The 23311-nt window shown below is 40.8% G+C and overlaps 1 protein-coding gene across 1 annotated transcript in view; it reads right to left on the bottom strand.

The window, feature by feature from the left end:
* GRIP2 (glutamate receptor interacting protein 2) overlaps positions 1-23311 on the bottom strand; it is a 165374-nt gene that overhangs the window by 9092 nt on the left and 132971 nt on the right. Inside the window, exons 20-22 of the mRNA XM_031964425.1 lie at positions 16409-16565; positions 9733-9853; positions 5027-5269 (exon numbers count right to left, since the gene is read on the bottom strand). Of these exons, the coding sequence (XP_031820285.1) occupies positions 5027-5269; positions 9733-9853; positions 16409-16565 (521 nt within the window). The remainder of the gene's footprint in view (positions 1-5026; positions 5270-9732; positions 9854-16408; positions 16566-23311) is intronic.

Genomic DNA, 23311 nt, shown 5'->3' with positions numbered 1-23311 from the left:
TATATATATATATATATATATATTATATGTTTAGGTATACAATATATTTTATAATCTAGAAAACTTAGGGTTGCAGAAATCAAATGACTTGCCTATTTCAGCATTAGAAATAAATTTGAACCCAGGTATTCTGACTTCAGAGTCCAAGGGAACGGGAGGATTTATAGCATTTGCTATACTTTCTCCCTCGTCAAAATATTATGGTCCAAATTAAGGTAGGTAGAAGGAACCAGCATTCATTAAGTGACTATGCTGTGCCAAGTACTGTGCTAAATACTTCAAAAATATCTTAATTGATCTTTGCAATAACTTTACAAGGTAGGTTATTGATATCACCATTTTACAGCAGAGGAAACTGAGATAGTGTGACCAGGGTCACAAATTAATAATTGTCTGAAGATGGAAAGGTAAAGTTTATATTGGCCAAATTCAATTATATGCTATTCATGGATTACATATGGCAAAGTTTTAGATAGGGGACCTTCTACATGCTCTATTATAATTGGGATATTTTGTCCTAAAGGCAATGTGTTACCCTGAACCAATAAATAACTATATGCTACATGGATATTATCCTCATCCTATTCTTCTGACCATTACTCATTAGCCTGGTCACTGGCCAGAGAGACCCCTCGGTTAAGTATGGCTCATCACTTTCTGAAGGCTTAGTCTTCAATCTGCTTTGGGTGAGGAAGAAGCTGTCTTTCAGCATACTGTGTTCTAGCTCCAATTCTGGGTTTGTTGACAATTGAGATTGAATGAGTCTGTCTCCTGTTCCTACTACTCCATATATGTCCCCTTGGGACTTCCAAAGATGAATTAATAAGCATAAAAAAGACTGCTTCTGGGTTTAACTGTTCTCCCCTGCTGATGAAAGGCTGACTCTGATTTTGATATTTTTCTATGTTATAGCCTACTGTGAGTAGGAATAGGAGCTGCCCCACTGTGCCTCAACTGGGACTGGCCAGTTGGGCAACAGAGCTTCTTTCTGTTCTTTTTTTTTCCTTTCCTCCCCTTTTCCTGTTCCACAGAGGACATCATACTCTTACTTGTGAGTGCTCTGCCCAAAGGAATATAGATTTTGATCCCAAAGTATCTTAGGGTTTGAAGCTTAGACCCATGCCTTAAACTCAAAACACTTTAGCTCTCACTGATTGACCAAAAATAGGTCCCAGCCCAAGCCTCACTGGGTCATCGTTTGGGCCCTTATTGCTCAAAGAGAATGTAAATAGAAATTGTTTTTGTTTTGGTCAGAAATCCTGAAAGTCTTCCCCTCCCAGATAGGTCTATCTTTCTTTCCTTCCTTCCTTCCTTCCTTCCTTCCTTCCTTCCTTCCTTCCTTCCTTCCTTCCTTCCTTCCTTCCTTCCCTCTCTCCCTCCTTTCTCTCTCTCTGCCCACATGGTATCAATCATACCAATATTCTTGCACATCTAGGTCCTTTACTAGGTCCTCATCATTTGAAGAATGACTAAATTAATTATGCCATATAAATGTAATGGGATATTATTGCATAATAAAAATGACAAATATTGACTTTGGACAGAAAATGCTATTAGAAAGAATTATGGAGAATGAATGTAAATCAACACATATTATGTTCACTTCTTTTTTTCTGCTTATTTTTTCTCTCTCTCCCATGGTTTTTTCCTTTTGTTCTGATTTTTTTTCTCCCAACATGATTTATAAAGCAATGTGTATTAAAACAAATAAATTTAAACTTGGAAAAAATTTACAAATATGATGGATTTGAGGAAACAGAGGAAAGCTTCTTTATACTGACTTAAAATGAAATGACCAGAACAGGAAAACAATGTACATGATGACAACAACAATAATATGAAGAAAAACAACATTGGAAACTCTCAGAACTCTGATCCAAGTCATAAGTGTTGGTAACTTCAAAAAACTATTGTTGAATGAGATCTCCCTTTGCTTGACAGAGGGCTGATGGAATCGAGATGCAGAGAGATATCTTTATTCTCAGACATGGTTGTTGCATTAAATTGTTTTTCTGGATCATACATATTTATTACAAAGGGGAACTTACTGGGGGGGGGGAGTAAATTTAAAAAGAGGATCAATAAAACATTTTTTTAAAAAAATGCACAGAAATGAGCTGGAGAAGAAAATGGCAAGCCACTCTAGTATCTTTGCCAAGAAAAACTCCAGTGGGGTCATAAAGAGTAGAACACGACTAAAAAATGACAAAACAACAAAGCATATTAATAACAAAAAAGGAAATTAATAACAAAGAAGGAAAAACAATGACAGATTCACTGGACCATACCCGTCTTTTCTGCCTGCTCTTTCATATGAGATTTTTTTAGTGCCATTCTCAGAAGAGGTTTCCTTTATCCCGACCCTGAATTTCCTTGGCCCTTAAGCATGGCTGTAACTGAATGACAATCTAAAGGACAATGTGTTCAAAGAGATCTGTCTTATCTTGGTCAGCTTCAGTTTTGGTCTCACTTACCTACACCCTAGTAGATTACTCTGGGCTCCACTGAAATGAATTTCATGGCTTTTAACAACCTTCTGCTAAATACATACCCTAACTGTGGTTTGTAAAAAGATCAACAAATACGGAATTACAGGACCTGGGTCCAAATTCTAGGCTTGTTTTTTGCAACTTGCATGATGCTAGGCAAGTCGCTTTGCTCTTTCTGGCCTCAGTTTCCTTATCTGTATAATGAAAGGATTGCCCTACATGACTTTAAATTTCCACTACTGAATCTATGACCCTAATCAGGCAAATTTTAGGGGAGGTCATCCAGTCATAGCTGTTGCAAAAACAAAGAGACCAACAGATGTATTTGTCTTGAGCAAGTGAGCTCACTACCACATCTTTGATCACTGTTTTTTTCAATGTTCTTCCTAGTCTTTGTACAAAACTAGAAATCTTCTCAATGTTCTCTTGGGAAGAGCATTCATGCAGGAAGGGGTCATTTTTAGTTTCAAAATGTGCTTCACAAACAGTTCTACTCCCCTGCAGAAACCAGGTCATTGACCAATGAAGAAGAAAGTCTCACACTTCAGCAGTCCCATCCCCATTCTAAAGTTTATCCTTCTTTCTTTGTGAAAGACCTCTTTATTTAAAAGTAATTGTCCTAAAATTGGGTTTGGTAACTAGCTGCCAGATCTCCTCCCACATGCACTTAGCCTATTTGTTTAGGGACCAGGAAAGACTAGAAAGGAGAAAAATGGCACCATGCTCTTCTAGTTGTGATGCTTAGAGGCTGTTACAGTTATATCATGCCCCCCCCACAATAATATTCTTCTTCTGACCCAATCCTACCCACCATTCTAAGCTCAGCCATCCAGGAAACCTTCCTTGACTGTGCTAGCTCATGAGATTTAACCATGAAAACGACCTTAGAGGTAAAAATAAATTTATATCATTCAATAAGTTTCACAAAATACTATGTATACATCTCATCTGATCACCTTACATTATGATTATTCTGCTCCTATCAGACTTACTGCTTTATTTGTCATTTGTCACAAATGTGTGCTAATGTTCTCCATTTCATAGGGCCTGTTTCTTCAACCAAGTTGGAGGTGTCCTAAGGGTAAGAACCATGCTTCATACTTCTGATTCTAGCCCTGGGACAAGCACATGGTCAGTGTCCAGAGTTCCAGAATCCCAGAGATGGACAAGACCTCAGAGGTCGCCTGGCCTAACTCAAACATGGGCAAGAAGTCTCTACCCAGCATGTAATTCATTCAAACTTTTATTGAAGACCTCTAGAAACAAGGACCCCAGGAAGTCTTGAGGTAGCCTATTTTACTCTTGGATCACTCTTATTTTAGGAAGTTTTTCATCACAGTAAGTCTACATTTTCACCCACTGGCCTTGGGTCTGCCCTTTAGGGTCAAGCAGAAGAAATTTGGTCTAACACTGTTTCACATCCCTGCCTTCCATACACCTGAAGAGAACTATCATGTTTTCCCCTAAGTCTTCTCTTCTTTGGGCTAAGCTTTCTCAGTTTCTTTGGGTGATTCTCATACAACATGATTAAGGGTCATTCAACCATCATGGAGGTCCTCCTCTTGTGATTCAGCAACTTGCCAATCTCCTTCCTATAATATTAACCTCAGAAGAGGAAACAATACTTTAGGATGGTCTGACCAAGACAGTATGCTATAATCTGGCCTTCAGGACAATCCCTCCCCTAGATGTGGGCTTCGTGGCTCATTTCAGCCTCATGTAGCAGTACTTTTTCTGGCCTCCACATGAAGCTTGTGAGTGGTGCAGTAGATAGTGTTGATCCTAGCCTGAATTCAAATTTGGCCTTAGACACTGAAGTAACTGTAACCTTGGACAAAACAATCTCTACCTCAGTTTCATCAACTTCAAAATATGGATAATAACAGGACTTTAAAAATGCTTTTTCCCTTCTTCTTGACTCATGCTGAATTTATAGTCAATTAAAATTCCAAGGTCCTTTTTGAAATGAACTGCAATCTAACCATACCTCCTTCAATTCTTATTTAGGATATTGAGGTTTTTAAACCCCAGTTTAGATAGTACATTGATTCTTATTAAGTTGTATCCTATTAGTTTTGGCCCCATGTTCTAGTCTCGTGACTCTATTATCCAAAATGTTAGAATCATTGTTTGGTTTATTTGGTGATAGTGATTTTCAAATTTTCATCCCATTCCATCTCCATCTCTTTTTTCATTCTTCAGAGTGATCCAATTATAGCTTCATATAACTGGAGTTTGCGCTCAGATAACAATGACAACTAATAATAATAATAGTAATGGCGAACATTTAGAAAGTACTTTAAGGTTTGCAAAGTACTTATCAAATATTTGATCCCCACAACAAGCTGGGAGGTAGGTGTCATTATTATCTCAGTTTCACAGATGAGGAAATTGAGACAGACTTGCCCAAGTTTGCATAGCCAGGAAGTGTCTGAGGTTGGACTTGAACTCAGGTCTTTTTCTGATTCTTGGTCTAGTGGTCTACCTTCTGGGTCACCTCAGGGCTTAATGACTCTACTCCGGGACCAGATACTCACCTTGTATAATTCGAGAGGAGTTGGTGACATGATTTCCAGCATCTCCTCCTTGACTGCCTGCATTTTCAAGCCTTCCTCGGCTGCCTTGGTGGGGACCACGTGGCCCTCAGTTGGATCCCGAGTGCCCTGCTGGAAGGTTCCTTTCCACCAGGTACTTCGTCCAGTTGACCCTGACGATGGGTCCAAGGTCACAGGGCTGCTGTCTAGGCCCAAGCTGTGCACATTCCCTGTCATGATGGAAGCCTGTGGAGAAACAGTGAGTCAGTCAAATGATACTGGAATAGTGTAATTCCTACACTGGGACAGATCCAGAAAGGGCAAAACCCAGCTGAGGAATAGGGAAGAAAGGGAACGCGGGGTTCATTGGATAAAGTGAGGGATCCTTCATAGGTAAAGTAAGAGGTTAAGGTTGGCATTTTATAAAAGCTGCCCCAGGGAAGACCCAGGTCCTTGTGCCTGAGCGGTCACTCAACAGCTGTGTGACTTTGAACAAGTCAGCTTTCTCAGAGTTAGACTAAATGACCTCTATGGTCCATTCCTGCTCTCATAATATCGATCTAAGTTTCTTAAAATGGAGGACAAATTTAAACATATTGACATTAGAAATTCTAGAGGGCCAGGTCAATGGCAGGATTCAGGACTGGACTGATAAGAGTTAGCTTATTTGGATTGAATGATCCCTTGGAAAATGCCTCTAGGCCCAGTAACCAGAGTGTTTGCCATATTCTGCCATGGAAGTTTCTTTCATTTAGGATTTTTACACCATATGGTAGAAAGCCCAATGGATTGGCTGTTGGGACACCTGAATTCTGGTTCTGTTTCTTACCACATGGGAGAACTTGGGCAATAACAATCACAATAATTTATTTAATATAGTTTATATTTAGTCCTTTTATGTAGTCCATTTATGTAATCCTTTAAGAGTTGGAAAACACATTACTTATGCTAACTCACTTGATCCCGTTGACAACCTGGTAAAATAGATACTGTTTTACAGATAAAAAAAAATTAATAGAGAATTTAAGTAACTTGACCAGTGCCATGTAGTTAGTGAGTATTTGAGGAAGGATTAAAACTCAGGTCTCCCTGACCTCTTGCTCTAACCATTGGCCCACCTGACTTAGATTCTGTTGCTCATGTCTAATATAAAGAATCGGACTAGACATTTCCAACAGGCCCTTGAGTTACAATAATCCATGAATTGAAGATGTAGCCATCCTCAGGAGGAAGAACACTTTAAATTATTGTCACTATTTAATCCTCTTGGCAGGTCAAGGGCCTCGGGGAAGATTCTGGATGGGAAATGGGGGAGTCCAAAGATTCCTCATCTTTCTTTCTTTCAGTTATAAGCATTTCAGTATATAAGGTCCCAGAGGAGGTGATAATGTGACTCACAGTAACCTAGAGAAGATGATTCACAGATCTAATCTGAGCATGGGCGCCATTCTGACTAATGTGTTTTGAGCCTCAGCATCCCCAAATAACCTTGATGATTGAGTGCCCAGGAGGCTGTAGCCTGGACCCAGCCACAGGAAACTCGGGCTGCGTTGCTGGAAGGCTGCTTCTGACTAGGAAGAGCACTGTGACTTAGTGACCGGAGAGCCGGTCTTAGATCAAAGAGGTTAGCTGAGTTTAACCCTCCCTCCTCCATGATCTGATTGGATGGCCTTGGGACACTCTGGAAGTAGCAGGGAAGGTGTCACCTCTCACTGGGAGAAGAGTTTCCCTATCTGGGAGTCCCCCACATAAAGGAAAGTACAGGTCTAATCTCTATCACTATCATGTTCTCATCCCCAATCCTAGCCATCCCTCATTCCCCACCTCCCCCAGAAGCTTTCTTCAGCTTTTCCAGCCCACCCTGATGTCCCTTATCTTTCTATTGAATATACAGTCTGCCTAATGCATAGAGCACTTGGACTTGGAGGTAGCTGACTCATCTTTGTGAGTTCAAGTCTTGCCTTAGACACCCACTAGCTATGTGACCTTGGACAAGTCACTTAATTCTGTTTGCCTCAGTTTTCTCATCTGCAAAATGGGACAGGGAAGGAAATGTCAAACCACGTCAGTATCTCTGCCACAGAAACCATAACGTGGCAGAGATACTGAAGTGGTTTGCCAATGACCTGCAGTCATGTTAGACATGACTGAAATGACTGAACAGCAATGATACATATATGTTATTTCCTCAGGTGGAGTGTAAAAATAATAGCTCTCATTTATGAATAGTCTTAAGGTTACAAAGCAACTTTATAAAGTAGGTAGTAAAAATATCATTCCTATTTCTCAGATGAGGAAACTGAAGATCTTAAAGATTAAGTGATTTCCTAAGGGTTACACAGCTAATAAATGAGAAGCCATATTTGAACTCAATCATCCTGACTCCAAGTTCACCATTGTATTCAGTGGACCATCCCTCAGTCTAGAAACACAATTTTTTCTTGACTTCCATGTCACTTCCTTTCCCCTTGGTTCTCTTCCTATACCAATGACCACTCCTCTGTTTTCTTTAACATCTCATATTCTACTTGACCCCTAAATGTGAGTGCTCCCCCAAGGTTACACCAAGCTTTTACTCTTCTTTCTCTTTACATGCTCTCTTTTGAAAATATTCTCCCCTTTTATGCTTTCCATATTCATCCATTGGCAGGTTCCCAAATCTGGGTCTCTAACCCGGTCATCAGTCTTGTATTTCCAGCTTCCTTTGGGGAATCTCCTTTTGGATGCTTTGTAGACAACTCACACTCAACATAACCCAACCCAAACTCACCAACTTATCTCCAGAAATGAAATTTATTACCTCACTCCCTTTTAGCTGTCATGTGTGTGTCAATGATATCACCACTACCTACATCCATTAGCCAAACTATATAGATTGATCTTTAACTAGATATGAGGGGTGAAGGAAAATTGAGTCACCACATTCATTGGTAATTGCCTTCAGGGACAATTTAAAATCTCCTCTCACCCTCCCCCACTTTATCCCCCCAAAAAGACTAATGTCATTGCTTTGTAGTCATATATTTCTTGGACCAAAATTAGGATTCCCCAGCTAGACCCTCTACTTCAGTCAGCAGATTTTTCCCTGAATGGATATGGGTCTCGGAGAAAAATTATATTTAAGGCCCATGATTTGTTATCACCGGGAAGATTGAAAATGATCATGATTTAGAACTGGTAAGAACCTTGGAGGTCAGCTATTTCAACTTCCCCATTTTATAACTGAGACTCAGATACGGCAAGATTTGCTCAAAGTTACAAGGATATAACTAAGAGCTGGGAATCAAGCCTAGATGCTCCAATCCTAAAGCCAGCTCATTGGTCACTCTGTCACACTGTATACTTGGAATGTTCCCAGAGGATGCCCTATAACAGGGGCTCTCTCTCTGCCTCAAGCCCTGCCAGTCTTTGTATTGCCTCTTAAGGCACTTGGGAGAATAAGCTAATCCTGATTTGTTCATATAAAGTTTGACAGATCAAATCATTTCTACTTAAGTCTATTTTGTGATGAGTGTGTTTAGTCTTTAGTTCTAGGGAAATCTGAAGAGTAGTATCACACACACACACACACACACACACAAAAGTGGAAATGAGTTTCTTGAGAGATCATCTAAGCTTGAATTCTTTATTTTACAGAGGACAAAACTGAATATCAAAGAGAGTAAGTACAAAAGTAGATTGTGTATAGAATCAGACAGTTTGAATCTAGTCTCCATCTGTTACTATTTATGAAATCCAGACACAAATCATAACTTTGGCCTTCAGATCCCTCATCTATAAAATGGACTAGAAAGTCACAGAGATCTCTTCTTGTTTTAAATCCTGTTATAAATCCTGTGATCCTCAGTGTGTGTGTGTGTGTGTGTGTACATGTATGAGAGAAATAGAGACAGAGAGAGAAAGTGTGTGTTTGTGTGTGTGTACATGTGTGTGTATATGTGGGCATGTGTGAGAGTCAGAAAGAGAAAGAGAGTAATACTGATCCCCTAGGACAAAACAATGGTAGACTGGATGATCTCCCAAGGTATCTTCTAACTCTGAGTCTACGATTCAATGGTCCTAAAATCCAGGGTTCCACAGGTAGCTAGATGCAAATCAGGTCTTCTGAGTTCCAGTTACTCTTCTTTTTAAAATTCCATTTTATTTCTATTCATTTACTTATTGGTACAATATATTGTGGTTCTGTTTATTTATTTATTGGTATTAACAAACATCAAATAAAATGAATACTTCTAGGATAGAAGGAGAGACTGTACATGAAACTGTGAATCTGTAAAACTTGCTTGCTTTTCTTTTCAGTTTATTGCTCCATAATAGTTCACTGCTTAACTTCCTTATACAACTAAACTTCTGTCTTGAAGTTCATCAATAATATCTTAATCATCAAATGCACTGAATGACCTTTTCTTCATCCTCATCCCCACAGGTTCTTAGGATCCTATATCTAAAGCAAGAAAGGGCTCAGAGGCAAGTTTCCGACTCTTCCACCATATAAAACATTCAACAAGTAATTTTCAAAGTTGCCTTGTGTATCTGTGTTCCCTTCTTCCATCCAGTGTTCCACTGAATGTTCTCTCCATGGTGCTAGATAGTACCTATTTGACTGTGATGTGCACTAACCCACCAAAGCTTCCCCAGGGGCCTCAGATAGATCACCAGCCCCTCACCTTTCAGTCCTCCAATGCCAAACCCTAAAGGCTCTGACTTACCTCAATCTCCCTCAGAAGCTCAGACTGGCCGCATGTTTCCAAGTCCTCCAGAGCTTCTCCAAAAACACGCCAAAAATTATCCTCGTGAGCGGGCTCCGGGCCGTTGTGGCGGCCGGGGAATCTGTTGTAACGTAGGAACCAAAGATTGTCAGCGCTCGCTCTTCTCGGAGAGGACGGAAGCCAGAAAGCCTAGCTCGCGGGGACCGCCAGCAAAGCAGAGACTTGAGGAGTCTTCATATACAAAAGCAAACAACATGAACTTTTCATCAGGCAAGGGAGTCCCAAATACAAAACCTTCATGCATTTACTACCAGGGCAACCGGCCCCTTCAGAGGATGCCTGAAGTTGGTGTAGCAATGTCAAGTTCAAGAGGGAAAAAAAACAAAAATATGCCTGAAGGAACACTGGAGGTTTGGGAGGACGTTTTTTGGTGAAATAGAGAAGTGAAAAGGAAAAAAATGATGCATTATGGGTGAACCAGGAGCTTCAGAGACTGGTTAGTACAAGGGCGGATGAGACAGGGCTGAGAGCTGAGACACAGAACACCTGAGAAGAGAGAGAAAAACACAAAGGATACAGACAGGGTGAGAAAAATGGTAACTACATAGTAGGTCTCCAATGATTCAATAACAGAAAGGATGTAATAGAAAATGGTGGCCTTTGACCAGACACACAAATTCTGAGTGTTTCAATAAAATGTATTCACGGTGTGATTTAGACTCATAGAATGTCAAGGCTGGAAGGAGCCTTAGAACACAGGATGTCAGAGCTGAAAGGGGCCTTAGAACATAGAACATCAGAGCCAGAAGGGACTTTAGAACATAGAACATCAGAGCTGGAAGGGACCTTGGAACCTAAAATAATAGGGCTGGAAGGGATCTTAAAACATAAAATGTCAGACCTGGAAGGGGCCTGAGAACATAAAATATTAGGACTGGAAGGGACCTTAAAGCATAAAATGTCAGACCTAGAAGGGTCCTGAAAACATAAAATATTAGGGCTGGAAGGGACCTTAAAACATAAAATGTCAAACCTGGAAGGGGCCTGAGAACATAAAATATTAGGACTGGAAGGGACCTTAAAGCATAAAATGTCAGACCTAGAAGGGTCCTGAAAACATAAAATATTAGGGCTGGAAGGGACCTTAAAACATAAAATGTCAGACCTAGAAGGGTCCTGAAAACATAAAATATTAGGGCTGGAAGGGACCTTAAAACATAAAATGTCAGACCCGAAAGGGGCCTGAGAACATAAAATATCAGGGCTGGAATGGACCCTAAAACATAAAACTTCAGAGCTTCAGGACCTTGGAACATAAAATGTCAAGAGCTGAAAGGGATTTTTGAGTAGAGAATGTCAGGGTTGGAAGGGATCAAAGAACATAGAACATAAAAGTTTTAAGAGGTTCTAGAATATACATCAAAACTGAATAGGGCCTTAGAACACAAACTGTTAAAAGAGTTCAGAGATACTTTAGAACATATGATATCAGGTCCAGACATAAACTTAGAATATAGGACAACAGAAATGGGATATTGGAGCTAGAAGGGACTTTAGAAATCATTTAGTGGAGCCTCTTCACTGTATTGATGACTAAACATGCATTTCCCCATAAAAGAGAAATAAGTTGGTCAAAATCACATTTTTGGCGGTCAGGGTTAAGACTCAGGTTTCTTCATTCTTAGTCCATCTTTCAACTAATGTTTCAACTTTCAACCTTGCAAATATACATGGAAATTTAACCACTGTTATTCAGACTGTTATAGAGTAAGATCACTAGTTGGTTTTGATCACGAAGAATGTGTCACATAATTGATTTTACCATCTACAAAATGGGTAAAAAAAGTTGAAGTTCAAAATGTCAGAAATATTCTTGAGATTTTATAGTTTGAAAAGTGGAGAATATGGCTGAAGATATGACAACATTGGAGTCATGAACTTGAAATCTAATTATAATATGTGTTTCATGGTTCCATGATAATCATGAAGAGGATGACCACTGAAGGCCTACTTTGATTTTAATTTTGACTTAATTTTAGTCTTGGGACAAACAGCATCAAATTTTCCTGGGGCAAATATGCTTTCAAATTAATTTTTAAGGAAGAATTCCTTTGTAGAGGGTGATGGGACATTATTTCATGGCAAAGAAATAGAGACCCAGAGACCTACAGGAGAGAAAGCATAGGATATTATGAGATCGGGGAGCAGTTCACCTTGAATATGGGTGGGTTATCATTGCCATGGGCAGCTTTTTATTTTAACTGATTAACAGCACCTCCTATATTTGGCATCCAGGTACAAAATCCCGTTTGCCCCACCTTAGTTATAGTTCTGTTGATGCATCTTATGGGGATCTCTCAATGAACATGAACTCTGACAGAGCCTACTGAGCAGTTTTTAATATGAATTCAGCTTAGGACTAGGCTCACTAAACTCATAGTCTCATTATTAGAAAGCTGTCCATCAGGTGATGAATTATTCTGGCCACGATTACTCATTAGGACTGACACATCGATCATAGGACTTCCATTGATGGAGGTATCCTTACTGATAAAATCATGAATCTTTTGGAGTACTTAAATATTCTTAAAGTACTCCAGAGTAAAGTACTGTGTTGTCTGCAATACTAAATAGAAGGTAATGACAAATATTTTAAACATTGACTTTTTTTAATACAATAGCTTCAATATTCTAATATTCTCGTGAAAGATTGATTACTAAAATGTGTATCCATTTTATTGAAATACCTCATACATTTCTAATTCTATCTACAGTCAATAATACATACCTATTGATTAAATTCCATGGCAAGTTTTTGGCTAAAGATTGGACTGAGTTGTCAACAAGGTGAGTGTGAAGCCAGTCATAAAGAAGCTTGTTTCTATGATTTGTTGTTTTACCCACCCATTCTTTAGGAGTAAATTAATTTCTGGTCTATTTCTTATTAATTTCTGGTCTATTTTTCCATAGTCCTTTGTTACATATAATTTTTATTGATCTGAAAAGGATATCTTTCTGTATTTGTGAAGCTTTTATGCCCTAATATTTTATCAATTTTTTTGTGTAGGTGCCATGTACAACTGAAAAAAGGTATATTCCTTTCTATCCCCATTCAACTTTCTGCAGAGGTCTATCATACCTAACTGTTCTAATATTCTTTTTGCCTCCTTAACTTCTTGCTTGTTTATTTTGTGGTTAGAGTTATTTAATTCTGAGAGAGGGAGGTTGAGATCCCCTACTAATTTAGTTTCTTGTAACTCACAACTAATTCTCTAAGAATTTAGATGCTATACCACTTGGTTCATATATGTTTAATATTGATAGTACTTCATTATCTATGATACCCTTTAGCATATGCTTTCCTTCCTTATCTCTTTTAATTAGACATATCTCTGCTTTTACTTTATTTGAAATAAGGATCACTACCCCTGCTTCCTTTTACTTCAGCCAAAGTATAATATATTCTGCTTTGACCTTTTATCTTTATTCTGTGTGTATCTCTCTGCTTCAAAAAGTATTTATTGTAAACATCATGTTGTAGGATTCTGACTTTTTAGGAAGCTTGCTTCTGCCTTATTTTCAGTCTCCTTGTCATATCTTCACAAAAGTGCCCCTTTATTCACCCCTAGATTGTGTACACCAAGTTCATTTTTCTCTAGGGGCACCAAGGGCAGGAGGTAGAGTTTGGTGTTTTGAGGTCATGGACCCTACAACTCTCTGAAATAGCTAGGGAAATATAAGGGGGTCCTTTAAGCCAAAGGTCTCATTCTTAAGAAGCTGCCCATAAGGAGTCTATTCCACCCACGTGGAAAAACAAACACATAAAAAACCAGCCATGAGAAAGGAATTGCTTCTGTGACCCACACTCCCGTAAGAAGCTGCTGAAGGAGCTTTCTTGGTTGAGGTGGCCATAGGGACTTCTCTTTCCCTCTCTGGTGTTAAGCCCTGGGTCAAATTTCATTTCACTTTCAAAATACAAAAACTCTGCTCACACATATACTCTTTGTTCATTCTGAAAGTTGCCAGGAGCTAGTCTTTCCTTGGGGTAACAGCTGGGTCTCATCAGATACCTAAAGGACACCAGAGGGTCCTGGCAACATCCATTCTTAAGTCTCTGGTCCCAGATTTCTGGAAGAGAAACAACTTAGACCGGAGGAGCCAAAAATCAATCTTTAGTGAAATAACATCTGGTTTGTATTTTGCTATGGCTTTCACACAGCTCTTGGGAGGCATTGGCCAGAACATTGCAGTGATCTGAAAGTTAGCTTACACCAGTCTGCATCCTGGAGTCAATGGACACACATTTCTCCCCTCGAAGCATCTGTGTAGGGGGTACATGACTTAGGGGATACATAGATTCATCATCATCACGGCTAAGAACCGGACTTTGGCCCATGCTAACCATGAAATAATTACTTTTGCACAGTGTTTTACAAAGTTTACAAAACATTTGCCTCTCAATAAGAGGGTGGGGGTAAAGCAGGAAGACAAAGGAGAAAGTGAATGTCAGAGCTCAAAAGGGTCTTAGAATAGGGAGTATCACAGCTAGAAGGGGCTCAAGAGTTCATCTAGCATAATTTTTTCCTGAAAATATGGAATAATTAAAGTTCTGTTAGTACCACTAATCACTGGCTTTTTCATATATTCATCTCCCTATGTTATCCCAATCATGTTATCCCCTTTTTAGCAAATAATAATAGGTTTGAATGGCAGAGATGGGTAAAGGGTAGCTGAGATTTCCTTTGGGAGGAATTCTTTTTATCAGGAGACAGGCTCAGGGTAATAAACACCTCTCCTTTGTCCTTTGTCCTTTGTCATAGAACTCTAAATGGAAAGCTAATGAGCAAATGAGATAATATTTATGTTCTGCTCCCAAGTGGAGCCCCAAGGTCATAGAACACATTTATTCTCACACAAGTCCAGGTTGAATTCATAAATGGGAGCACATATCCAAAGGACCTTACTGTGGATGGACAAGAATAAAAGGAGACAAAATGGCAGAGTGGCAGGGTCCTGGGATGGAGATGAGTATGAAGGAAAGGATCAGGAGATGGTCTGCCAACAGACTGGAAATTCTGACTTAAGCCAGTCTGGACCATGGCTTTCTCTGGGTCCCTACTTCATGCTGGGATTTTTGGGGGAAACAACTTTTTAATTTAGCCAAACTCAATAGCTATACATGTCTAATTTCCTTAGAACAGTAGTTTTTAATTCAAGGTCCATGAGCCTCTTTTAAAAAAAATTCCTTTTTTAAAAAAATCAATTATTTTATTTCTTTATAATAGTGTCTTTTTATGTGAAACATATTTACATTATGAACTTCTTTTGAAAATATTTTGACAACGGTATTTCAATATAATTGGTTTTCTTTGTAATCCTATGAATCTTATTTTATGCATTCAAAAACATTATTCTGGGAAGGGAGCTGTAATTTCAGCCAGACTGCCAAAGAGCAGAGAGCTGGAATTGGGGATATGTGGATTCAAATGTGCTCTTACAATACTTCCTGCTATGTGACTCCAGGCAAGTTATTCAATCTATTTGCCTCAGTTTCTTTATCTGTAAAATGGGGACAATCATAGCACTTACCTTTCAGGATTATTATGAAACTCAAATGAGACAATACCTTGCAAACCTTCAGTTGTTATATAAATGCTAATAATAATAAATGCTAGCTAGCATTTATACAGTGCTTTAATAAGAAGAATAACTAACATTTCTGTAGCAGTTGCTATGTGCTAGGCGCTATGCTAAGCTCTTTACAATTATTATCTTACTTGATCCTTATGACAACCTTGGGAGGTAGTTTATGTCATTATCCACACTTTACACTTGAGGAAACTGAGGTAAAAAGCAGTTAAGGGACTTTCCCAGGGTCACAGAGCTTGTAAGTATCTGAGGCTGGATTTGAACTCAGGACTTTCAAATTCTGGGTTTAGTACTCTGCCCATTAAACCATCCTAGCTAGAATTAAAAGTCTCTATTAAATAAGGTGCCCTAGGGCAAAAAGACAGTCAGGAATGCTAGTTCAAATCATGGAGGCTTTTTTCCTCTTTCAGTCTGGGTCTGTTCCCAAACTCCCACGAGACCAGGAAAGAACCTAGCTTGATTTGTTATAATTCTCTAAGGACAGAACTGACCTGGTTCTGAAAGGGAAGACAACAAGCTGTGGTGGGACCAAGTGCCCTCTTCCCTACATCCCTCTCCTCTGAGTCACAGGGCCAAGTGAGCAGGACAGTGGGGATGGCTTAGGGCAAACCTAGAACCGTTACTGGCAAAATATCTTGGTGACAGTGGATTGGACCGCTGGTGAGCAGAACGCTTCATTCCTGGGTTCTGGTGGAGAAGGGGGGGGGGGCTGACTGAGGAAAAGGGAAGGCCCATTAGAGTTTGGAGTCAACAGTCAAGTCCTTGAGAAGCAGGAAGGTCAAGGGCAGAGGCAGCCAGGGGAAGTGGGGACAGAGCTGACATCTGGCTGCCCAAGGGGCCGAGCTCCTTTGCCAAGGCTTCGGCCCGTGGGGCATGGGGCTGAGACTTGGAGAGGGCCTTAGATTTCTAACAGGAAAGAGAGAAGGCCATGTTCTTTTTCATCCACCCTCCCTCTCTCCTTATCCTAAGTGGGCTCAAGAGAGTCACCGGTGATTTTCGCCCTCCCACAGTCTCATCCCCTACAGACCTAGTAGGCTTGTCCCATTCATCTTCAGGGAAGCTCCCGTCCGGGTAGGAATAGCTGGTCTTTCTGGGCTCCCCAGGAGGGGGGCTGCTCTTCACCCTACTGGGCCGCCACTCCTGGGGGTGCAGGCTGATCCCTGCTGCTGGAGGTACATACGTGCCTGTGGATTGAGCAGAGAAAGGAAAGGCCAACAGCTCACGAGACCTCTGGGGGGGGACTTGGGACCCCCGGAAGGTTTCATCTCTATGTTTATCAGCTACCTCCTCCTCCCAACCTCCCTCCTTCTACCAGACAGACGGCTCAGTGTCCCCAGAAACATAAGACCATTCTCAGCTGGAGGCCTTTCCCCTTGTTATTCCACTTCTTTCCCACACTCTGCTGTGTTCTCTCCCCTGTTCCAACTCATCCGGGGAGCCTTCCCTGATTACCCCAGCCCGCAGGAATCTTCAAGTTTCCTGCAGGACTTAGTACTTGATTACAGGTCAAGCATCCATTGTTTCATGTAATAATAATGATAGTTATACCTAGGATTGACAAATTGTACTTGTCTGCTTACTATTCTTCCCATACAGCCTCCAAATCTCACAGCTATCTCTCTTATCTATCTATCTATACACACACACACACACACACACACATAATTATACTTCAATCAGTACAAATTAGAATAATGCCATAATTTCAGTATTCATACTGAGGTGAAAATGTAATTTCAGGCAGGAAAGAGAACTGATCTTTAGGGATCAGGGATGAGTAACCAGGTAGTGTAGTAACTAGAGTGCCAGGCCTAGAGTCAGGAGGATTCATCTTCCCGAGTCCAAATCTGACTTCAGATACTTACTAGTAACCCTGGACAATTCAATAATCCTGTCTGCCTCAGTTTCCTCATCTGGAAAGCAAAACTCCAGTACCAATGTCAAGAAAATCCTAAATGGAATCATGAAGTGTTAGACATGACTGAAACAACAAAGAGCTTCATGGAGTAGGTGGAACCTGAATTGAATTTTAAAGGAGAATTCTGAGAGCTGGAGGTGAAGGAGCACATTTCAGAAATGCTGGAAGACCTAGTCAAAGGTATGGAGATGGAAGATAGACGGACAGATTTGGGGAATGGTTAGTGGGCTAGTTGGGCTAAAAAAATCACAAAGGGAAGTAATATGAAATTAGTTTGGAAACTGCAGAAGGCTTTAAGTTGCATACTGAGTGTCTGTGTTCTATCTTCATGGCAATAAGGAGCCAGTGACAATTTCAAACAAGTGACTGTTAGGGTTAGGTTTGTGTCTTGGGAAGATTATTTTGGGAGCCTTGTAGATGATGATTGCAGAGGAATGGCCTGGAACCTAGAAGACCCACAAGAAGGCTAATGCAATAGTTTGGATAAGAGCTCTCAAGAGTGAATTAGGGCAGTAATAATGAGGATGGGGAGAAAGGAAGGGATATGGGTCAGAATCAATTGGAGGTAGTAATTGGGTAGAGGGTGACAGGGAGGAAGGAGCCAAGGATAACTCTCATACTGTGGATCTGAGCACCTGGAAGAGTGGAGGGACCTTGGGAAGGTTTTAGTTTATAGCAGCGATGACTTACAGAAGGGAAAATAATGACTTCTATTTTGGACATGCTGAATCTGAAACACCAATGGGACATCCAAGGGGAGATCTGGAGCAGGTGATAATGATATGAATATGGTAATTAAGACAAGGGCTAGAGATCTGAGAGTCTTTTGATTAGAGACAATTGAACCTGTAAGAGCTGATAAGATAATCAAAAGAGAAATTGAAGACCATTAAGAAATAAAAAGCTATTAGCATAAAAAAGAAAGAAAGAAAATGTAGACGAAGAGAAAGAACTTAGGGGAGAAAACCTTGGAGGCCACTTACATTTTATGGGCAAGAGGTACAGAGACACAGAGGGAGATAGAGAGGCACACAAAGAAAGAGAAAGGCAGAAAGAATACAGAGAAATCCACAAAAAAGTTTGAGAACTGGAACAACTACCATACCTGAGAAAGTATGGTCAAAAAAGTGGGAAAACCAGGAGAGAAGGTCATACACATCAAGGAAATAGAGAATAGCCAGGAGGAAAGGGTGTTCTATAATGTTGAAAACTGCATGGAGCTCCAGCAGACTAAGGACTGAAAAAAAGTCATTGAATTTATCTGTTAAATTGATTGCTGGTAAACTTGGAGAGAAAAGTGTCATCAGAATAGAAGTTTGGAAAGTCAGATTGCAAGGAGAGATATAGTAGAAGTAAATGATGAAATGGAGTTAACAGATAGATGCCTCATTTTGACTGAAGGGAAGAAGAGATGGAGATCAATTAAGGAATAGCAGGGTTCAGTGAAGGATGAGGAAGATCTATGTCTGTGGACAGCAGAAAAGAACCAATGAATACAACATATATTAAACATGAGAGACAGAGAAATACACATAGAGAAACAAAGAAAGACAGACAAACAGATAGACTGAGGCAGAGAGAGACAGAGATAGAGACAGAAAGACAAAGAGGAAGACAGACACAGAAACAAAAATATTAACAGAGAGACAGAAATAGACTGAGGCAAAGAGACAGAAAGAGACAGATACATTCAGAGACAAAGATACAGAGACACACAGAAAGAGAGAGACAGAGAGCATAGAGAGAGATAGAGGGAGAGAAGGAGAGGAAGGGAAAGAAGAGGGAGGGGAGAAAAGAGAGAGAAGGAGAAGGGGGAGAGAGACATTCAGAAAGAGAAATAAAGATGACATGCTCCCAGAGGAATTGGAAGGTGGGCTCAAGGGCACAAGTATGGAAGCTGACTTTAGCTTCTTCTTCAGAAAATGGAGCAAAGAACAAGAAGATAAGGGATGATAGAGAAGAGATTTGAGTAAGGTGAAGAGCTGGAAGAAGAGGGAACTCGTGGTTAATAGCCTCCTTTCCTCCCCAGGTTAGTTTTAGGGACTGATTGGGGTTGGATAGTGCTTGCATTGGGTCCAGTTGGTGTGATTGTGTGGCTTTTTTTCTATTGTGTGCAGTATTCAGAATAGAAGCAGAGTAGATGCATGGTGAGGGTAAGCTGGGGGAGATTGTAACTAAGCATAAGCCCGGGATTCACGGGCAGGCAGAGGTATGAACTAGTCAACCATAGCATCAAGCTTGTGCATAGTAGAAATGAATGCCGAGAAGAGGTGAGACTCGAAGAAAAAGGAGGAGAAGGAGGATTGGAGACAAAGTGAGAATTAAAAGTAGGAGAAATGAAGCAGAGGGGATGGAAGGGTAGGAGGTTATGATTAGAGAAAATAACTTCAAGATTCTAGGTCAGGTGCTAGGCTAGCTCTAGGAGATGGTGCTGACCAATGCGTGGCCATCCCAATGAGCAGATAAGGAAGGATGAAGACTGAGGCCACGGGAGTTGAGAAGGCAGATGAAATGAGAGACCCAAACATTCAAGATGACATCAATGTGTATGCTTAAGTCCTCAAACATGAGGGCATATTGTTAGGTACTTAATTTCTTGAGAAAAGAGGGATACTATATTTATGCACACCTGCATTTTTGATTTCCTTCACAAGCTAATTGTACAATAATTCAGAGTCTGATTCTTTTTGTACAGCAAAATAATGTTTTGGTCATGTATACTTATTGTGTATCTAAGTTATATTTTAATATATTTAACATCTACTGGTCATCCTGCCATTTAGGGAGGGGTGGGGGGTAAGAGGTGAAAAATTGGAACAAGAGGTTTGGCAATTATTAATGCTGTAAAGTTACCCATGTATATATCCTGTAAATAAAAGGCTATTAAAAAAAAAAGAGAGAGAGAAAAGAGGGATAATGATGTGGAGACTATTAGGTACCCGAGACAAAAGACTTGGACTTGATGATAGTAGGGGATGCAGACCCCCTCAAAGGAGACTTAACTGAATGAGGAGGACAAAAGAAAGGGAAAAAGAAAGGGGGCCTTAAAGGGCAGATAGGTAGAGTAGTGGATAGAATATTGGCCCTGAAGTCAGGAGAACCTGAGTTCAAATATGATCTCAGACACTTAACACTTCCTGGCTGTGTGACCCTGGGCAAGTCACTTAATCCCAATTGCCTCAGCAAAAAAAAAAAGGGGGGGGGGGGGGGGGAGAACAGGAAAGAAAGACTCTTTGAGGGCACTGGAGGCAGTAGCTGGGGATTCATCACCTTTCATGGGGAGACCAGTTGCATAAAAATGGAAAAAGTATTATATGGAAAGGAGTTAGTTATCACTGGTGGCAGCTGGACTGGGGATGGCTCCAGGCCAGGAAGTCTAGTGAATGGAGTGCAGGATCTGGAGTCAGGAAGACTGGACTATGAATTCTGTTTCAAACATTCTTAATTATGAGACTCTGGATCAGCCATTTAATTTCTCTGGGCTTCTCATTCCATAAAATGAGCACGTTAGACTCTAAGGCACCTTCCAGCTTTCAATCTACGATCCTTTATGCCACGGTGGAATAGTAGGGTGCAGGAGGATCAGAGCAGTATTATTGAGGTAGATGGGAATGAAAATATGGGGAGGAGTATGGGTAGGGGAGAGCGAGTGAAAAATAGAGTCTAGAATATTAGAATTAGATGAGCTTTTGAACACAGAACGGAGAATGGAAGAGAACTTAGATCATAGGATCCCAGTATCATGCCTCCTAGAAAGGACCGGGGAAGTGATCTAGTCTAACCTTCCCATTTTGCAGATGGCAAAAGTAAGAGCCAGAGAAGGGAAGCTTCTTGCCCAATGAATGAGTCGCCAGAGTTGGACTAGAATCCCAGCCTCGAAGGGGGACACTGCCTCCTGGAGGAGCCCCTCTTCTAGGGGGATGGGAGGAAAGGGAATCAATTCCCTGGCAAGGGTTCCTTTACAGACAAAAGGAAATCATAGCTCCTGGGACCAGACCAGGAAGGAGCCGATCCTCTGAAGGGGGCCTGGAAAATGCCTGGAAAGCAGTGAGAACCAGGGAGGTGGCGACATTCCCTCAAAGAAACCACAGAGTGGCTATTTGCAGAGCTGTCTGCAGAGGAAATCAGCCAACTCCCTCAGCCCCGAGCCTCCTCCTAGCCCCCGTTTCAGAGAAATCTCCGCAGCTCTTCCCAGAATTAAAAGGAAAAACACACAGAGGAAAGCATCGCACACACTGCCATGTCTTCTCCAAGGAGCCACAGGAAGAGGGCATTGATTACAGGCCCCCGACCTTCCCGGGAAAGGCTGAGCTAATGCCCCGCCTCGAGCCGCTTGGGGACAACGCCATTCTTTGAGAATGTCAAGGTCTCCTCCTGCTGCCTCCCTGCCCGCGGCCTGGGCCGGCTGGCCAGCATTCCAAAGGTCAAGGAGTCCATCAGACACTCGGGAAGGGGGCCAGGCGCCCCGCGACCAGATGGGATCAGGACCAGGCCTGGAGGAAGGCCAAGACGCTTTCCGCAGTCTTCCTCCCGAGGAGGAGAAGTCCAGAGACTCACGGGGACCTGGGAGGAGGAGGGGTGTGCAACTGACAGGATGGGGGTATGGGGGATGGAAAACATGCATTTCTTTCAGAGTTCTCAAACTCAGTGAGGGGGATGGAGAGGAAAGGGTGGTCAGTGAGGACTGCAGTGGTCTAGGAATTATTATTATTATATATACCTTTCTGAGTGTTCAAACTCAGTTGGAGGGGGCTGAGAGGGCAGGAGGATCAGTGAGGACACTAGTGGTCCAGTAATCCTAATAATAATAATTATCATTGTTACGTGTACCTTTCTGAGTGTTCAAACTCAGTTGGAGGGGGTTGAAGGGACAGGGAAATCAGGGAACACCCTAGTGGTCTAGGAATAATAATAATAGTGATGATAATAATAATAATAATAACAATTATTATTTTTATTACTTTAAGTATTCAACTCAGTTGGAAGATATTGAGAGGACAGAAAGGTCAGTGAGAACTCTAGTAATCTAGGAATACTAATTATAATAATTATTATTGTGTGTCCCTTTCTGAGTGTTCAAACTCAGTTGGAGTGAGAGGACTGGGAGATCAGTGAGTATCTAGTAGTCTAGGAATAATAATAATGATGATGATCATTATTATTATTATTAATTAACATTAGTTGTCTCTCCTCTGACACATTCTGACTGTATGAACCTGGGCAAGTCTCAAAATCTCCCAGTGCTCTAGGCAACTCTAAGATATAGATTCTTAATAGACAAGGGGTCAGTAGATCAATTTCAAGGATTTCAAATTGGAGAGGGAAAAAATGACATCTTTATTTTTTTACTAGCTCTTACTGAAATTTAGCATTTCATTTATTTTATTTTATACATTAAAAAACAAAACAAAACATTATTCTGAGGACTTCCCTAGCTGGGCAAAGGAGTCCAGAATTTCCAAAAGGCTCAGAACTCTTACTCTTAAGTTGAATGTAGGTGAGGATCTATGTGTCAACAAAATCCTAAGTCTTACCTCCCCAAATCTTCTCATTTTACAGATGAGGGGCTGGGGTTTGGGAAAGATAAATGAGCAAATGACTTATTCAGGGTCACATAGTCATTAGTCATCAGTCCAATAAATGAGCTTTTATTAAGTGTTTACCATGTAAATAGCACTATTGTGCTAGAGAAAAAACAAGTCCACTTTTTAGTGGGGAGACAACACCCCGAATGCTTTCACCATTTCACTGGTGAGGAATCCTCTAAGTTCCAGGGAGTTTGGGGGATTTGCCTGAGGTCACAAATGTAGAAATGACCTTTGACTCTAAATCTGAATCAGTGTTCTTCCTCCTCCCTCACACTGCTGCTGGTTATATGTTTTTGAACAGTGGTGCAGGGGGTAGAGCACTGGGTGAGGAATCAGGAGGACCTGAATTCGAATCCAGATTCAAACACTTACTAACTGTGTGACCCTGAGAAAGTCATTTAATCCTATTTGTCTCAGTTTCCTC

This window comes from Sarcophilus harrisii, chromosome 1 (genome assembly GCF_902635505.1).
Source record: "Sarcophilus harrisii chromosome 1, mSarHar1.11, whole genome shotgun sequence".
NCBI classification, from domain to species: domain Eukaryota; kingdom Metazoa; phylum Chordata; class Mammalia; order Dasyuromorphia; family Dasyuridae; genus Sarcophilus; species Sarcophilus harrisii.
Note: the sequence above shows the minus strand (reverse complement) of the source record. Positions and strands in the feature narration are given on the sequence as shown.